Below are 19,219 nucleotides of genomic sequence, written 5' to 3'. Positions count from 1 at the left end.
ATTTTATTTATAAGTGAAAAATTTCAGATGACTGCACTGAAATCCAATAAATATTCTGTTTCAAGAAAAATAGTGGATCTATGTACTCTAACAACAGTGGGTCATAAAACTGAATTAAAGGAACAAGATACTCTTTTAGCTAATGATGCTGTTTAGCTACCTCTCATGACTTTCATACTATGGCATTTTCAGTTACATATTTGCCACATTTTGTTTTCACACAACTGCTTTTTCCACTCAAGTACAAAGCAAGATCAACCCATTTAACTTCATCTATACTTCGACTGTAGGCATTGAATACCCATGTCAGCCTGTTCCTCACAGATGCATCTCCTTGTGAAGAAAATCCAGACAATGTATGTCAGTGAGGTATCCTTTGCCAAGCCACAAAGACCACATCTCAGTAGCTCTGTGATGTGGAATAACTCTGAGAAATGGAAATACTAGTGTCTATATATTTTACACCTGGATTTATCCATAGTTTTCCAGTGCTTTGTCCATGCATTATTGAAAAGACAGTTTTACTGAGCAACAAGCTACATAGCAGGTTGAAACAATCAATTGATCTTCCTGTGATGGACTTCAGACTGGGAGAGCTGCACCTTCCAACTCTTGGCTGCTCCCATAAACTACACTTTAAGCCCTGTCGAGGCTTAAGACAGAGATCTGGGTCTTCCCAGATATACAGTTATCCATGTTTCTATTTCCTATCTAACAAAGCTGTCAACCAAAAGAGGCTGATGGAGACACTTCCCCTGTCACCGGGCTGCCAATCGAGGCATGACTGCAGTTACTTTTACTCTGATGTGGTGTAACGTACAGTTGTTACTACAAATACAGCCCCTTTCTTAAACCCAGCTTTTTATAAACTGTGCACCTGTGCAAGTTCAGAAGAGCAAATCTGGGGACTCCATGACAAACAGCCCTGATTCCCAGACTCGATTTGAGTATCACGCTCAAATATCACTGACTGAAACTGCAGCCATACACAGCACCTTTCACCACAGCCCTTCTCTTTGTCTATGTGTTTATTTTACACTAATCACTAAAACATCACAGCACAAAGTGTTATGTTATCTCTGTATCCATCTCAATATCTATAATTACTTTCTCTTTTGTAAAAACTAGGACAGGGAGTTGTAGCCCTCAAAGATTACAGATACCCATCTTCCTAAGCCTGACTAAGCCTAAACACACAACAATTATAAGATGGTAAACAGCAGTAATTGTACACTAAATGTCTTTTTAAAGAGCCAAATGTGCACTTAAAGTTTAACTCCCACTCACTGCTGCTCTAGAACAAACAGTAAATTAGTGAACACAAAACTAAAAAAATAAAAAAAAAAAATAAAAAAGCCCTGCAGCATGTTCCTCAGGCAGGAAGTAATTCTATTTCCCCCCTCTTTTTTTCAACCTTTGTAGACATAATGCAGGATAGTTTCAATAAAGCACTGCCTGCAGTAAAAGCATGTGATGATCTTGCAATCCAAACTAAAGTGTGATAATTACCCTGCATTAATGGAGAAGGGGACACACAGAGAAATAAACGACCCTCAGCCTGAAAAGAAGTGCAGCTGTATTCTAATTTATCAACAGTCAATTTATTACCTTGTGTACTTTCAGACTGTGGGTTTTTATTTGCACCTGTATGTCTCAGTAAAGTGCAGCTAGTTTCATGACCATTACGAGCAGTTAAGGCTTCCTCTTTTCACTGGAACAGGTGGTGTGCACAGGGCAGAAAATCACTCAGCTACTTTTATCCCACGTGCATCAAAACCAGCTCTGAGGTATCACTCCAGCCCCTTTCTCAGTGACATTACAGACACCTAAGACACTGCACAAGTCTCTTGATGCATTTGCCTTGATACATTGCCGCCTGGATTGGTGGGGGATTGCTTTGGGAGTGTTTTGGGAAGGAGAATATTACCTAGCAAGAATGAATACAGAAGTCAGTCCCTAGGAGCACGACTGAGATGACAGTGTCCAAGTACAGGAATAAGGGATTTCCCAACTTCCTTCTGGAAGTGGCCAGACCTGAGCACAGAGGAAAAACCTTGTTCTGCCAGGGCCACTTGATAGGCAGAGGACACCAATTTCCACAGCTGTTTGCCTTAGCCATGAGTAGGGAGAAGGGGGAAAAAGAATTAAAATATCTTACAAAGTAATAAAATGTAGCTGTGAAATGATAAAAGCTGATTGTTCTTGCAGCGTGTTACTGTGTGACAGCTCTCCTGACAATTAAAATGAAGAGGTTCTGTGCACTAATGTCTATGGTATACATAAAATATACTATAAATATTCCAGCATGCCCAAGAATGTATGTGACATTTGTTGCTAAGAGGTATCATGTTTGCTTCTTCCATGTCCATTTCCATGTCTCCACTTATAGTACTGAGCACTTAACCAGGAAATTCCCTCCTCCCAAATAATGTTTTATTAGGGAGGAGGGAATAAAAGAAGAACATTTTAATACTGATACAGTTTTGCTTGGACATATGAAAGGTATTTGAAAGGTCTTTATGTATCTTCACAACTACACAGGCCTAGAGGGTCTCTAAAGCCAAGTGTACACTCCAGTGTCCATTCTGCAAACACTCAGAGTGAGGCAGAGAGAGGTCATCAGCCCAAGGGGTTTCACCCAAAGCAGGGCACCCTCTAACTCCACATCTACCCCTACATCCATTACACTGGTTGGTGCTGTTATTTATTTCCCAACATTTACTACTGTAATAATGTCAGGAGACAAACAGGCCACACTACTCTGTGCCAGACAAATGGCTACAGAGGGATTCCACTGCAGCACAAAATCTGTAAGAACTCACTGTCCTCACATAAAGTGTCACAGGACAGGGGAGAAAGGCAGAAGATATTCTGTTTTAGGAGTAAAACTTCAGTATTTGAAGCCTCCCCAAAAGGGTTAGATTATTTATTTTGTTTTGAAGCATACCATCACTTTGAATACAGCAGTTAAGCAAATCAGCACCTGTCAAGTCTACTGAACTACTCTCTATTTAACCAAAATTTACATTTAGTTCAGTCAATTAATATAGGCCTTATCAGGTTTATGATAATTAGCACACTTACTAAGAGAAGTAACAGCAGTAGAAATGGTGTCAAAGAAGAGCTCTGTTGTAGTTGGGTCTCACCAGAGACTCCTATCTGATCTCACCTAGTGATCTACTTGCTCTTGTATTGCCAAGGAGACCCACTTTTCCTGCTCTTAAACCAGACAAATTACTGTGACAAGAAGCAGGCTTAGGGTAGCTTCCATTCACAGATCACTTTAAGTACTTTACAGGTCATGTGCTATTAAACTACTTACTTTATCAATTTCTTTTGCCTTATCCAAGGCTAAACTGTTTTAGTTGGAGGAGAAGGACTTATTTTGTGTTTTATTTTGCTTTCTTATTTTTCATTATTCTTCCCTTCCTGTTTTATTTTTACCATGAATAGTTGAGAGCTGTTGGACCAAAAATAATTACAATCAACAAAGAAAATAAAAATAAACCTTTGCTTTCCTTTGCTTCACATATATTGCTGAAGTGTACTTTAACACAGGCAGACTTCTTTAAGCAAGTATCACTTGGGGCAATCAATAAGGCCTGCTTTTTGGAAGCCTATTTTAAAGGTAGTCCTTCAGTGGCATTAACGGACAGGTACAATTTAGACTCTTCACACAGAAGATGCCCTCTTGCCTGCCATTCCAGAACTTTAAGAATTTTAACCAGAATTGTCAAATTCCACATCATTGTTTATACACATACACTTTTTGTGACTCTCTTGAACTGCAGGGTCATAAGGGTATAATTTACAGTACAAAGCAGTGTTTTAAGAAAATAGTTACTCAAAGCGTAATTGCTGGGGTTTTTCTCCCCCAACTAGAACTGACAATTTTCCTTTTCTCTTAAACTCATAACCATGAAGCCACATCATTAGTCCAAATTATTCTGAGAATAAGGCTAAAAGTTAATATACTTTGACAAAATTAGCCACTGCTTTAACAATAAAGGGAATATTGTGCTATCCTTCACTTATCACTATTCTTAAATATTTGATATTAGATAAGGCCTGGAGAAAAATTAAATCCATAAATTGCACTGTGCATATTCTACAGGCAGGCAAGAGACTTTAAAGAAGGTGAGACAGTGCTACAAATCAAAAGTCAAATCAGAAACTGAACCTTCATTTTACATTGCCGGGCTTTTTAACTTTCAAGATAGACTGCAAACATTATTTTAACATTCTCTGTTTTTGTAAGAGTACCTACAGAAGCAGAGACAATTTAATACAAGCTGAGTTGAACTTTAGTGAAGGTGTTTCCAGGCTATGTTTTTAAGAACATACTTGAAAGACTGGCAGAACAATCCAGTGCTCTGGTATTTTCACAAATTCAAAACAATGAGATACTTGAGACTCTATTCACACACAAAAAAATAGAAAAAAAGAAAAAATGGAGAGGAAAAATGGAGACTTAAATGTCTCTAAGTGGAAGAAACATTTCTCATTTCAACTTTAGCACTTTGCTACTGACATACAATGAAAAAAGTGCTTGTATATAACCCAGCCATGTCAGCAGCAAAATGAATCTCTGGGCTGTGCAATGATCTAAGAAAATCTGAATGGGCATATGGGAACGGCTCATTTTGCAAGACCTCCGAAAGCAACCTACTGATAAACACCGGAGGGTGCCTGACTGCCTGAATACTCACATGCTTATTTGTTGTTATTCTTATTCATTACTGAGTCATTATTATTATTTAAGTGCCGACAATGCACTTGTGAACCAGAACAGATGCAGAATATCCTGTGCTAATGAGAAAATCAAAGCCTTTCTCATATTAGCAATTTCATATTATAGGATCTCTTTATTTTTGCCAATAAAGCACAAAAGTAATTAATACAGCAATATTTTCTTATTGTTCATGAGTAAAGCAAGTAAAACTGCTCAGATTCCGCTTTGGCTCTCACCCCTACCAGCACAAAATACAATAAATACTATTGAAGAATTCCTACTAAGACAGCTGCCAAATAAAATACAACAAAAATCTCTCATAAAAAGCTGTTCTCTGTTTATTCAGAGATAGAGTCAGTATTCCTCACTGAAAATGAACAGTGTGGCACTGCTCTTATATATTTAAATACTTAAGCTGTGACTTATTGCTGTAGCCATCTCACAGGGTAAGTTTTTAACTGGAGGCTGGAAGGTGACATTAGTCCTCAGTGTATTACCAAACTGTGGGTCCATTCCTGAATAACAATTAGAACAATACATAATGAGCACACATTTTCACCCCCAAAATTATGCTACTATATACACAAGGAATCTGACAAATACTTTCATTTAAATATTAGTGCACGCAGAAGATGTCAGGTTTGGATATTCTCTGATAGCAGCAACGGATGTGAGCTGCTGCCATGTCCAGCTCCGGGATGACACCTCCAGCAGTCCAGGTTTGATGTGAAGGAGGGTGGCTGGGGAAGGCTCTCTGCAAAGTCAATCTCTCCCCAGTGCTGCTTGTGTCTGCTTCTTGTGACCACACAGTTTTTAAGCAAGGTCACAGAGACTAGAGCTGTTTCATTGCGTGTAGGTAACCCTGCAGCAGAGGATACTCCAATATAGCTGAGGAAGTTTCCATTTGGGTACAGCGTCCTGTATCTTGCCCTCAGCAAACCAACCTGTGCACACTCCCCAGATCTGGCCCCAGAAACTCTCCACCTCAGCAAACATTACTGCCCTTTTGAGGACCATTCTGCATCATGGGAATGCATATGACCAAATCACTTTTGTGAAAAGTAAAGGGTCTTTCCCATCAATTTCAGTAAGGAACACGATTTAAGTACAAAATGACTCAGCCATGACTGCAGGGCTCAGCAGTGAGCACAGCACTGCTGCAGAGACACTGGCCAATGCAGAGCAGAGCTAAGCCCTGCTGTAACTTCTCCTAAAACAAAGCATGAAGAACAATATGTGAGTCTTAAAGTCTTGTTCGAGAAGTTTGCCAGAGTCAGAGACAGGCCCAGTCCTATGCTGGGAGTCAAATAGTTCTGTGTGAACTCTTTGGCAGCCCAAGCCCAGCACAGGCCTCCTTCCTGCCCCAGTGCTCCCACTGTGTCTGCAACCAAAGCCTGCAGGAGGATCCCTGACCTAGAGAGGAGCCTGACCACACGTTTTATATCCAAAATCTCCTACCAAATCAAAATATATGGGCAAAGCAGCCAAGATTTAAATGACAGAGCCAGTTAAACTAAAACATGTATCAACAATGAAAATGTAAATGAAGTTTTGTCCTCAGCAAGTCCTCAGAAGGGGGAACTGAGATCCCCAGAAGCTGCCTTGACTAAAAAGACAACTGAAAGAGTTGGATAGTACCTTCTAGTTCAACGCCAGAATCCAAGACAACCTCATGTTCAGAAGACCAAGTCTGGCCCTTAACAGTCAATAGGATTAAATAAAAATGGCAAGATCCTTACATACAAATAAGAAAACATCTATGGAAAGATCTACTGATACTACTTTTTGAAGGTCTAGAACTGCTAGTTGTAACAGCAGCATCCTGTCAGTGACACACATTTCAACAAAAGGAATAAAATATACAAACAATAAATAAACCCCTGAGCAACAATGGACAAAAAATGCCTCTATTTCCATTAAATACTAACTTAATAAAATCAACAACCATGCATCTGAACTAAAAGAGTGTTTTTAAAACCAGTGGAAGTGTGACAGATGAATGACAGTTGATCACAAGTGACAATTCACACTGAAGTCCAGAGGAATGCTCAGCCTTCACATCCCCTTAAATCAGCCTTGAGTTAACACCCACTCACTGTTCAGTGCATACTCAGTGCCCAGCGACACAGGCACATCCACAGTGAAGTGCTGGGGGTACTGGAGCACCTGCTGAATTCTGACACACACACACGTGGCCATGCTGCTACAAGCCATCACTTTCAGATTTTTGACAGTCACCCTTTGCTCACATCCCTGTTTGCTCCTGGCTGGGTATGTTCTTGGCCAGAACGTTTATAGCCCCTGGTATTATCCCTCCAAAGCTGTGACGCATTCTTAACCACAACTCTGAGAACACACTGACATTATAATATACAAACATGTAGGGAAGATATACACACTCAGACACACCAGGGGATAAAACAGACTGGGAGGAAACGAGGAACTTTATGTTACTGTCTTTTCTAATGAGATAGAAAGTGGCAGATGTAAAGATTTCATTCAACCGACAATCTCTTTTATGATATGAATAAACTACTAAAACAGATTTAATCCTTTATAAAATCAGATTATAAGAAGCAGACAAAATCACAAGTTTATTCAATACGCCATCTTATCCAGTGTGACTAATGCATTATTTGTATGAAGTTAAAGTGGCGCGTTGGAAAGCTATGAAATAAATCAAATGCTCTACTTTATGTAATCTTAACAGACAGATCCCATTAGGATTCTACTATGCATAGCTGTTGGTTAAAATCATTGACCAGTATCCTTATAAATTAATCAACTGAGGTAATGCTGGCTTGGCTGTCATCATTTATTCCTAATCTACATTTAGAATTCAATTCAACTTTTCAAGCCCTTTAGAACAGGTTTATCAATTCTCTCACCCTTGCTTCAGACATCAACCTAACCGGTAATTGTTTACAAAAGACCCAGTACAATGGAACAGTATCTTTTTTGTTCCTTTTCTTTCCACAGATACCAGAGTGCATATAGACACTGCGTTATAATTAGTTAGAAAGATATTAAATCTTAACCAAACATTCTAGCCTGCCTCAATTTTTTGATGAGACCTTTTATCATTGAAGTTGAATTTGCAGGCAGATTGCGTGAGTTTACACAAGTGAGAATCATTACAAAATCTAAAATAACCCTGATCTGGTTGAAAGGCAGCTAGCAGAATATTTTTGGTTATAGATATATAGGGGGAAAAAAGCCTCCTAGATATCAGGTTATTTGTGGAGCTCTAATGTGTTTTCAAACATATGACTTCTGTGTTATGTCTGTGTATTTTATGCAGTTTCTAGTCATGTTTGTTAGATGTCTGCATGTCACGTACTGCAAGATTCATGAGCAGTCTACAACCAGGAAAAATTCTCACACAACAGCTTGTCTTGGGTAATGGGGAAAGAAACAGCAGAGTGAAGTGACAGGGAAGTGTATTATTTATTATCCTGATGAGGATAACACCTAGTCATGGTCTACAATCCAAACATCCTCACTGTCCTGCTGACAGAGCTATGATTCTGAATGAGAGCACAGGTGTTTCCCTACACAAATACCAAAACTCTCTTTAATTATATTCCCTTATCTATCATCCCTCCATGGGCAAAATAAAAACCAGTCAGTTTGGGCAAGGGCTCTTTAAAGAGAGAAGGGAAGACTGAGCAGTAACAAAAACATTGCAATAGATTGCATAATATTTCTGGAGCTCTACCACAGAGTAGGTAAAGGTCATCTGCTCCCAAAATGAAATGAGAAAGAAAGGGAAGCTGTGGCTAAGTATGGTTTAGAGTTCACTAAATCAATGAAAAACTTCAACCATCTGCAGTGGCCTCCGGCTCAGCCCTCTAGTGCAAATTTACTGGCCCACAGACAACTATCAAAGCCACAAAGACAATGCTTCCAAGTATGTATGACAATAATCATCTCCCTAATTGCCTAAAAATGATACACAGGATTTCAACAAAATCCGTTCCCTTCTTCAAAGGCAAATTGTGAATTTCATAATCAAATTCCACCAGCATAGTCTATTAAAACATGTATATGAAAATACCTCCTCCGCTTCAGGGACATAAAAATAAAAACCATTAATTGTTTTTGCTGCCTGTTTTCCCTTGAACCTTGAAAGAAAGGACCTCAAAATAAAATTTTGCCCTGTATTCTTTTTTTGTCCAATCACAAGGATGTACTTTTCCTCGTGCTTGCTGAATGCAACACAGTAATTTGTATCCCCAAGTGGTATAAATAGAAAATATGCTCAGTCTAATAACATATGTGAAGAAAACTCATTCCCAGGGTTAACCAACAAAGCAGCAGTGATCTGCTAGAAACAAAGGCAGCTGGCTCAAAGAGCAACAATGCTTCTGAAAAACTGTGGATGTACTATTCAGTGAGCCATCCAAGGGATGACGTTTACTTATGCTACAGCTGCATATACAAAGCTTTGCTATAAGATCTGGTAAATGACAAGTCTTCTGGAGTGACAAGATGGTTCTGTCTCCAAAAGGTCCATGGCCTTCACTGTCCAGCTATACTAGCAGGGCAAATTACATGAAGTAAATACACTATAAATAAATTCTGCCCTTCAGAGGAGTTCTCTGCTTTGATTATCTTCTCTTGCACTGCCCAAATCCCACCATTTCTCTTTACAGGCTTGCCTTCCCCTTACTAATATATCTGCCTAGGTTTCTGTCTTCCTCTATCACCATAAACATTCATAAACATTAAGGGACTTAACCTCATCACACCCCCACAGAATAGGAAAATATACCCATCAGACTTGGCAATCAGTGAAGTGGAACTCAGCTGCATTCCTGACCAACGATGAGTCCTTCTGCAAGTCACTTCTCTCTTCCCACTCCCCACTGTGTAAGGAGGGGTGATGACAATGACTTCTCTGAAAGTCTAACAGTAAAAACTGGAGATACACTTCTCACTTCACAAAAGGAGGTAAAGCAGAGACAAATCATTATTGGTTGAAGGGTCTCTGGCTATAAATATCACCCCATTTTTCTAAACATGTGTATGATATCATCAGCACAAATGTTGCATACAACACAAAGATCTCTGTGCATCAGCTATGCCACAATCAATACCATTTGCTTTTCTTGTAGGTAACACTGTGCAAGCAAGACAGTGAAGGACTATGTAGCTAGAGTGAAGTTCATAGTAGAGAAAATGTCAAAAGCAGCTCCCAGCTGACACCCAGGAAGATGAAAAAGTGAGCAGAAAGACCAGATAAAGGTAACTACACAGCTGGCCCTTCTCTCTCATGCTTTGCACCTGAACAAAGAAAAAAAAAGGCAAATCACCACAGAAGTAAATACTATTGCCTCACTTTTGACAGATACCAATGACTTTCCAAAGAGAGTAAAGTAGCTAGCCACAGTACCAGTGAGAGAATCCATATTCTGTTCCTAAAAGTATATATTCACCTTGATTTTAAAAACTTAAAAATGGTAACAACCCTTTCCAGTATTACCAAAAAAAAGCAATGCAACTCAGTTCCTTCTCCAAGCAACCACTAGCCCTCAGCCACAGGCCAATGCCTCAATTCCTTCACCTACCCCTCTTCAAAGGCTTGGTGGGCTTGGTGAAGACAAATGGGCTTTCCAATGTGCAACCAAGCAGAAAGCCATGAAAATCAAAGGGCTGCTTTTTGAGTAAATATGAGCTCCAAAGCCATTGTCCTCTCCCACAGAGGAGATCTACAAAAATTCTTACTATAGCATATGCACAGTATTCTTTACAGCTCTGCCTCCCTGCTGACCACCAGCCCCAGGGCTCAGTCCACTTCCCATTACAATTGGCTTCACCACACCCACTGACTTGTATTGGAACTCTTTCAGGGACCCTAACTAATGAGTTTTTAAACACTTGAAGACAGAGAAGATAATTCCTCATCATTATTCTTCATAGGAAACACCAGGAAGAATGTCACTCCATTGTTCTACAGGAAAGAAACTGGAAGAAAAATCACCCACACATTCAAAAGAGCAGCCCAAAGCTCTCATACATGAACTGGCTGCCCCCCAAGCTATGGGGGTCTCACCTGACAGTTCAGGACAGAGATCTAAAGCATGTGCAAGCTTCTGAACACATCTCTTACTCTGGCATGTCTGCACACTAAGAGGTCCATAACCAACAGACATATAATGTTCCAAGATAGTATTCTCAAATACAAGTGTGGTTACTGACAGCAGCACAGAAACACTCACCTAAACACCATATTACTGCAGGATCTCAGTTACCCTCATGACATGAGACTGAAATAAATAGGAACGGAGACCTTAATAATAGTTTATATTTAAAGCTTTGCATTTGCTTTCTCTACTGACAGTTATATGTTCTTTTTCCTCACAAGAGAAATCTTGACCTAAACCAGTAATAAAGGACCAAAAAAAAAAAAGTAGACTTACAGAACATGCTGTCATGCTGTTACCCTCAGACATAAAAACATTTTAAATAAGAAACATTCCATTATGAAGCCACCTTCTCAGCACAGATCATAAGCCACCAAGGACTGCTCTGCTTTTACCCAGTGTCACTTTCAGGTGTCTATCACTTTGCAGGATGCAGATACTATCACCTATCAAAAGAGCCTACACTTGGATGTCCAAGAAAACTTTTGAGCTACAATTGAATCCTGCCAACAGTCCATGCAAATAAGTGCCAAATGGAAAAAGCACTAGTCTCAGTAGTAAGGCTTCTGCAGGTTTGAGCCCCAGGCACTGGCAATGTAGAGCTACAGAATCTACTCATTCCACAACATCATGCACACCCACAGCATACAAAAATAGCTATTATAATACTTGTCAAAAGAACAACTCAGTGATTTTTAACTTGGTGCTCTATCTTGTTTTCTTCTTTGCTGGTTGTTAATACCCCACCCCTATAACTACATATAATTATGAGTGGGCTATTCATGTCTTACTATAACTGGTAGCACCATGCAGCATGTGAGTCAGGAATCTGAACTGCTGACTACAGCTCCTCACTAAACAAGTCTTACACACCACACATAGTAAATGGCATTCCCTATTCTTTGCTCCACCTACAAAGAAAATCAGCTTCCAGTTGTGGTATCATCTCCAACTCTCCTTAAAACTCACCATCCCAAATTCCATGAAATAAGGACTCAGTTATAATCTCCAGCAAAAAGACAGATTGACAGCTGAAGTCACAAGGAAAAAATATTTCAAGTGAGATTTTTCTTCTCTCAGGGGCTTAATTTGAATAATTAATAAAATGTTATTAAAACATTATATACAGTTTTACCAAAGAAACTACAGACCTTTGCTTAAAAGTCATAACAATTAATGTCGTTGATCTGCTATGAACAAGTTGAGAAATAGTGTCTTCATGATAAAACACTTTGTAACAGCTGGGAAGTTAACTGCAGGAAGTTTTGGGTTATTCCCTTACCTCAGCTCTCTTGCTCCACATTACTTTTTCAGCACTACGAGCCCAACCTTGTAAACCCATCAAACTGACTGCACTCAATAGCAGCCCTGTTGAAATTTAGGAGCAATATACAATTTTTATAAAGTTTCTTCAAGACTGGACTCCAGAACAGTGTATTTGAAAACAAGCCCTCGAGCTCATTCCCCTACAATTTCTCACAAATAAAGACTTAACATCATATGGCCTTAGCGAGAATCTTTGGTCAAACAACTGTCTCATTAGAAGTTATTCAAAATGGAGCTTAAAAGCTACTGACACACACACTGCCATCCTTCCTCTGATTTTTTTTAATCTCTAAGTTGTCCATTAGTCGGGAGTAATGTACCTTCTGACCTCTGACCAAAGCTATTAGAACAATTTAAACAAATATTTTGGTTACAAAGCATCAACACAGAACATTCAGTAACAATAAAAGGATGAAAGAGCTGTCTTTTAGAGTCACTGTTGTGACTTCCTGACCATGTTATATTATGGAAGGTTACACTAACTTGACATCTTACTTGATTTACAACCTTCTTTTTCAATGCTTAAGAAAGAATTTGCAACATTGCAAAACCCAGAATTGTGGCACATTTTCAGTTTTCAGTGTTAATAGATGTTTGATGGCTTTAGAAAATCCATTCTGCTAACTGTAATCAAGAGAAAAGATTCAAGCTTTCCCCTCCATTTTTCTTCTCTTTCTGTAAAAGAAAGGCAGTAAATTTGAATTGGACAGGTTCAGAATTGGGCTCTGAGGAGTTTTTCCACATGCATAGTATTAGGCATGCGCAGGGAGCCTTGCTGATCTGGCCATTAGACAGTTGCTCCACATTTAAAGAAGTCTGCCTTTTGGCCAAAATGGGCAAATCAAGGGCCCTCTCAAGTCAACTGGGAGCACCTTCACTGGCATCACTGGCCAATGACTCACACCAAGGCTGGAGGAAGACACGGGTCTTCATGGCATTTATTGACTATATATACATTTAACAAACATTCAGGAACCAAATCCTACCAGTCCTTGACACAAAAATAATTTCATTACCTCAAACTAAGGGCACAGGGAAATTATAGGATAGGGTCTATCTGTTTAGATGCTTATTCTAAATGCTTCATGGGTTTAAGACATAAAATGCTTTTTTCAATACCTCTAGATTTTTTTTAAATGAGATTTAATATTTTCTTTCTTTCTGACTGCCCAGTTATTGGTGAAATCATGTAAAGCTGCTGTAGATTTCAGGGAAATAGATGGGTACTCTACAGGCAAAAATAACATCTGCTTTCATTATCATATACATCAAAAGCTGGGGTTTAGTCAGTAAAACATATTGAGCATTTTGGGAGTGATCAAGAACCCAGTCTGGTGAAACCTAACTTGAAATCAGAGTTGTTTTAATATGTCTCTCATGGGCTTAAAACCCCATACCTGTCTATGGGCTCTGCTAAATTAAGGCCCATGTGCTTTTTCTAAGTTTAGCACAATTTCCATATCACCATACTGGGCATTTTTATTTATCTAGATAAAAACTGAATTTGGACCTCATAATACAAAAAGCATCACAACACTCCTTCCAAAAAGGACATATTGTCACAGTCCTAAGAAGCGTAAGAAGACCAGCAGTGTCCATCCATTTTCTCAAAGATCATTTAGTATATTTAAGTTAATCATTTGCAGAATATCACATTTGCCACTCTAAATTATTTAGAAAATTCCAGGTTGCAGAAGTACTCTTGTCAGACAAAAGGAATAATTTTGCTTTACTGAAGGACCTGCATCATAGTACCGTCTTTTACTAAGAAGAAAACCCCAAACAATATAATTGGCATTCATGTACAAACTGCTTAAATGCTCTCAAATTCTGCCTGGCTTCAGAATAGTTGAACAGTACCTGAAGTATCTACTCTCCATCCCAATTTGTGTATTTTAAAAGGCATTAAATTCTTGAATGAATCATTAGGAAAACAATTCAAATGATGTCAAACTGATAGTAATTTTGCCTCATAGGATAGATGTGAGCTTAATGTTTGCAAACAGCCAAATTCTTTCAAGATTTACACTCCATGAAGTTCAATATCAGCCAGGGAAGAATTACTAAATCAGGATGTACTTCAAGTACAGGTTTTGGCCCAAGACTATTTTTGGTCTTCAGCTGCTTGTTTTGACAGCATCTAATCCCCCTCACACACCCACCAGTGGCCACTGGTGTAAATCTATCCATTTACACTTTCAAAGTAAATTCAAAATGAAACATTCTTAAATAATTACTCGTGGATGTCTGTAATACAAATCCAAAAAGTAACTGCAATTCAACTGTAATATTTCTTAGGGAAAAGAAAGGGACAGGGAGAAAAATCTTTCAGAATCCATTCAAAATGTGACATTTTCCTACACTAATGCTCTCACCATCACCCCATTAAAATGAAAATTAAAAAAAAAAAATAAATCTAACTCCCAAAGAGCTTATCTACTCTATTTCACACATTCCCATCAGAAACACAACACAGTTTCCACGTTTAGAAGATTTTTCATTTAGTGAGTTATTATAATCCCTGGTGAAAGAATAGTAACTGAGAAGGTCTTCTGCAGGGGCACAAGGCAGAGAGGGAAGCAGGAGGGTGGGTGAAGAGGGGGAAATAGCCAGGGCTGGAACTGAAACAGTTCACCTTTGTCTGGAGAGCAGGATCACCCCCTCCAGGTTGAGGACTATGCTGAAAGAGTGCACTGCTGTGGCATGCAGTGTGTTTCTCCATTCACACAGGAGAGGAACCTGGCCCACAGATGGCCTGTTCTCAGCTCTGTCAGCCACAAACAGACCTTTGAACTTTCTATTTATATAACAGTTTAGTGAGTTTAAGCCTCTTCCTGTATAACTGGCAGTTTGCTGGTTTTGCTGTAATTAGGCTACTTGTGATACATAATATAAAATAGGAAAAAAACAAGAGGTTTGTTTCTCTGCAGGGCTAAGTCTTCCTCCTTGCAACCACACAGGCTAAGATGACACTGATACCTGCTCATCTTATTTTACCTTGCCAGGTTTTGATTTACATACCTCAATATGCATTTTTCTGCTAAGTATTTTCTCAACTTCCACTTTTTTAAAGATTGGATGGCTTAAAAATATTAATACCTATGACAATCAATGTAACATAAACCAAGAATTTTTCTGCCTTTGTTTGTGCTAGTGAGGAGTATATATTCCAGGGTGGTTGGGTCTTTGTTGGGTTTTGTTGTTTCCCAGCTGCTGATTAATGACACCACCTTGCTCCATAAGCAGGTTCAAATCTAGCCACATGGTCCCAGGCCACAGCAAGATTTCATTTACTTGGTTACCACAGACAAGCATGGAAAGTGATTTAAAAGATGAAATTTGATTTTTAACAGCAAGTGGTCCCCTTGGTGCACACAGGCATTCAAGCTTTTCATTATATCCATCTCCCTTTCTTTCTCCCTCATAGAATGGCTCATATTAAATGCAAGCCCAGGTGAACGCTTCTTATTCATCCAGGAATCATAGCAGACTTCAGCTTTGGCCCTTTCATCTCATCCTGAGTTTACATTTACCTAAATTGTTTTGGGTATTTTTCAAGTCTGGCAAAACATCCACAAGGATATTTGTGGCCTCGTTTTACACATTTTACCCCAGCGTTAACAAAAACCCGACATCAACTCTCAGCTACCTTCCTAATCACATTCACAATGAAGAGTCAATGAAACATCTCATTCTTGTACTACTGTGATCTCTCCTAATATGGGAAACTAAAGGGCTGATTCTGCAGTTTGTGTCATCAAGACAAAGCTCCGACTAATCATCTGGAAGGCCAGGTGAGAATTTCAGCACATGTGCAGTGGCAATGCACACTGTAACAATCACAGCTCTTGAGAAAATATGTTTCAAGAAGTGACACAAAAATGTACCTCCATTGGAGGTGGGGGGAAATTAACTATATTTTCCCATCAACGAGTAACTTTCACAAAGTCATTTCCTGGTATAAAGGCAAGGCAAAGAAAGTTTACCTTAACATCTTTTCATCAGATTAAAAAAAAAAATTCTGCTCAAGCTATAAATATATTTTTTAATATATTTCTCAGGCTAACGATGTTTCTGTTGTACTTTGCATACAGATAATACAAACACCCACACACACAGTAGGCCTGAGCTTGCCTTCTTGGTGATTGCAGCACAGATTAGGAGAAGTTTTGGGTTTGCAAGGAATGCAGAAGAGGGTCCCTAATTGCCTGATAAATGCTTGTGAAACACGTTTCACAAAGGCCAGCTCACAGGCAGAAGGAGGGCAGCTTCGAAATAAGAAGTAGCAATTCACACATCATGTTATACGTACTTATTTGCAAATATTACAAAGCAACCACACCATATTGGATACAGAGACAAAATTAATAAAGCTTGATGGATGTGCATGCATATTCCTGGGTGTGTGGAGACAATGTATGTATAACACATTACATACATACACGTGTTTGTGGACAGAGGAGCTAAATTTAACTCTCTGTAAGCTATACAACTACTTGTCAGAGACAAACATATTTACATGTATAATAAAATACATGTCACATTTGTGTAGACATGTAGATTATGTACCCACATATTATATATGCACTTACATGTACTAATTGGATTGCTAAAAGCTAAATGCAACTTGATCTCTGCAGTAAGTATGTGTGAACGCCTGTGCCACATAGAGAGTTTGAGCAGATATCAAACTGTTTGAAACAGTCAAAGTAAAAATGTTCTCTCATCGTGAACCCTAAAACCACTAAAAACAACACTTTTCACAGTACAAAAAACAGCAAATAGAATTTTAGAATGAGAGGCAATATATTCATATTTTATGGAAAAACCGAGGCACGAGAGTTCCCTTCTTTCTGATGCACATCTCTAAATCCACATAAAACCATGGTCAAATGAAAGTAAGTTATTAAGCAAACACTAAAACTCAATACCTATAAATGCTTAGTATTTGAACTACACCCACATATTGGGTTGTAACAGCTTCTATTAAATTAATGTTACCCACATTATAAATTAGGCAAATTGTATGCAAATATTATTTGAGTGGTAATACGGTGGTTATCAGTTGTCTGCAAAATAAATTAGTGTAGCAGAGTAAAGATAGCGTAGTAGAAGCATAATATTTAATTGAGCACTAATTTTATTGTGATTATTACTTTTAAATAACAACAGCATGATTATTAAAAAGATGTAATACAATGGATTATGCAGAGCTGATAAAACATGCACATGATCCAAAACGCCTGCTTACAGATTAATATTGATATAGTGTAATTTATGGTTGTGAGGAATTACTCCCAATTGCTGTAAAATGGAACGTGACAGGTATTTGGTTCTGATTACTATGGATTTGCAAGTATAGCTGTTAGACCCTGTTTGGCAAAATGATAGTTATTAACAAGATATATTACCTTTTTCCTAGACATACCTTTATATTATCAACAAAGTAAAGTAAACCCTCTGCAAAACACGAGGTCCAAATGCACATACATACACATATATAGTCTGTGTGGCATTTAGAGATTAGGATCACAAAATACAGTATTTTAGTCTTTCTTCCTTGGCAAACTGCACTCCAGCCTAAAAGCATTTAACAAAGCAGTACTCAACGTCTGAATTTCCCCATGCATAGTTAAGGAATTATATTCGCTAAATTGAAAAGTAAAGAAAGAACCAATAAAACCAGCCAAAGAATAAGCATAATCTCATTAACCAGCCACAGAAGTGACTAAGTACCTACCCAAATTCTAACTTTCCCAGCTACTTGTCACCCATCAAAAATTCCTTAACGTTCACTTTGATAACAAGTTACAATGCACTTAAACAGATGCACCGATCTTTTTAAGGTGTGCACCTATTTACAGAGCAATATAAACCTAAAATTCCATTCTTAAAATAAATAGAAATAAAAGAAAAATGATGCAGAGACGGGCAGGAAAAAAAAGACCTGTTATTATATCACGGGTACTGATCTTGCCACTTCCAAAACTAACTTCAATAACGTTTCATCTAGAATAGGAAACCAGCAAAACCAGCAACAGAAGCCCCCACACCGATCAGAGCTACAGCCGAACTGTGCCACACAGCGAAACTACAGTTGCGGTTCTCCCCGTGAAAGGAACATTGTCAGTGACAGCAGTAAACACAACATTAGCAAAGCCGCGATCCCGGGGAACATCGCCGCCCCTGCTCGGGAGGAGGCTGCCACCGCTGATCGCAGCCGGCACCCGGCACCTCTCGGCGCTGCCCTGCGGGCCAACTTCGCCCCCCGCCGCCGCGCTCCGAGCGCTGCTCCCCTGCCGGGGCCGCGGAGCGTGGCTGGAGCCGGCCGGCACCGGCTGCCCCGGCCGGCCCCGCTGCCCGCGGGCGCAGCGCGGACCCGCTCCCCGCTGGCACCGGGTGCTGCGCCCCTCAACAAAGGCTACGGCACCGGGGGAGCGAGCAGGGAAGGGTAGGAAGGAGGCAGCTGGAAGAAGGAGAGGGGTGGAGAGACGGGGAGGGGAGGTGGTGCGGGAGGGGGAGAAACCAAAACCAAAAAAAAAAAAAAACAAAACCAAAAACCCACCACCCAAAAAAACCTACCACTGCTGCTCTAAGTCCCAGTCCCTGAAAAAGTCGAATAGGTCCATAACGATGTGGTGGGGAGACTCAGAGAAGTGGTGCCCCCTCCCTGCCCCGCAGAGCCGAGCCGGCGCGGCTATCGCTGGCCGGCCCGCATGGGCAGCGGCGCCGCGGGGAGCGGCGGCCGCCGCGGGGCCGCGCGGAGCCGCCCGGGGTGGCGGAGCGCCGCCGCCGCCGCCAGCAGCGCGGCGCGGCTGTGCCCGGCTGGGAGAGGCAGCGCAGCGGCGGCGGCGGCCCGGCGCACACACACACAGACGGGCGGGCAGGCTGCCTCGCACACCGCGAGGGGAGGAGCCGGGGCGGCCCGAAGCCGCGGCATGGAGCCGCCGCGGCAGCACCGCCGGGATCCGGCGGAGCCGCGAGCCCCCGCCGGGAGCGCGGGGAAGTTTAGCTG

General features: G+C 40.2%; 1 protein-coding gene across 5 annotated transcripts in view; it reads right to left on the bottom strand.

Moving 5' to 3' along the window:
- Positions 1–18,905, bottom strand: part of AFF2 (ALF transcription elongation factor 2) — a 332,307-nt gene extending 313,402 nt beyond the window's left edge. For all 5 annotated transcript variants that reach the window (XM_036401947.1, XM_036401952.1, XM_036401950.1 and 2 more), the window contains exon 1: positions 18,787–18,905. In XM_036401947.1, coding sequence (XP_036257840.1) covers positions 18,787–18,833 — 47 coding nt within the window. In that variant the 5' untranslated portion in view covers positions 18,834–18,905. The remainder of the gene's footprint in view (positions 1–18,786) is intronic.
- Between the last annotated feature and the right edge of the window lie 314 nt (positions 18,906–19,219).

The sequence above is a fragment of the Molothrus ater genome, chromosome 14 (genome assembly GCF_012460135.2).
Source record: "Molothrus ater isolate BHLD 08-10-18 breed brown headed cowbird chromosome 14, BPBGC_Mater_1.1, whole genome shotgun sequence".
Taxonomy (NCBI): Eukaryota; Metazoa; Chordata; class Aves; order Passeriformes; family Icteridae; genus Molothrus; species Molothrus ater.
Note: the sequence above shows the minus strand (reverse complement) of the source record. Positions and strands in the feature narration are given on the sequence as shown.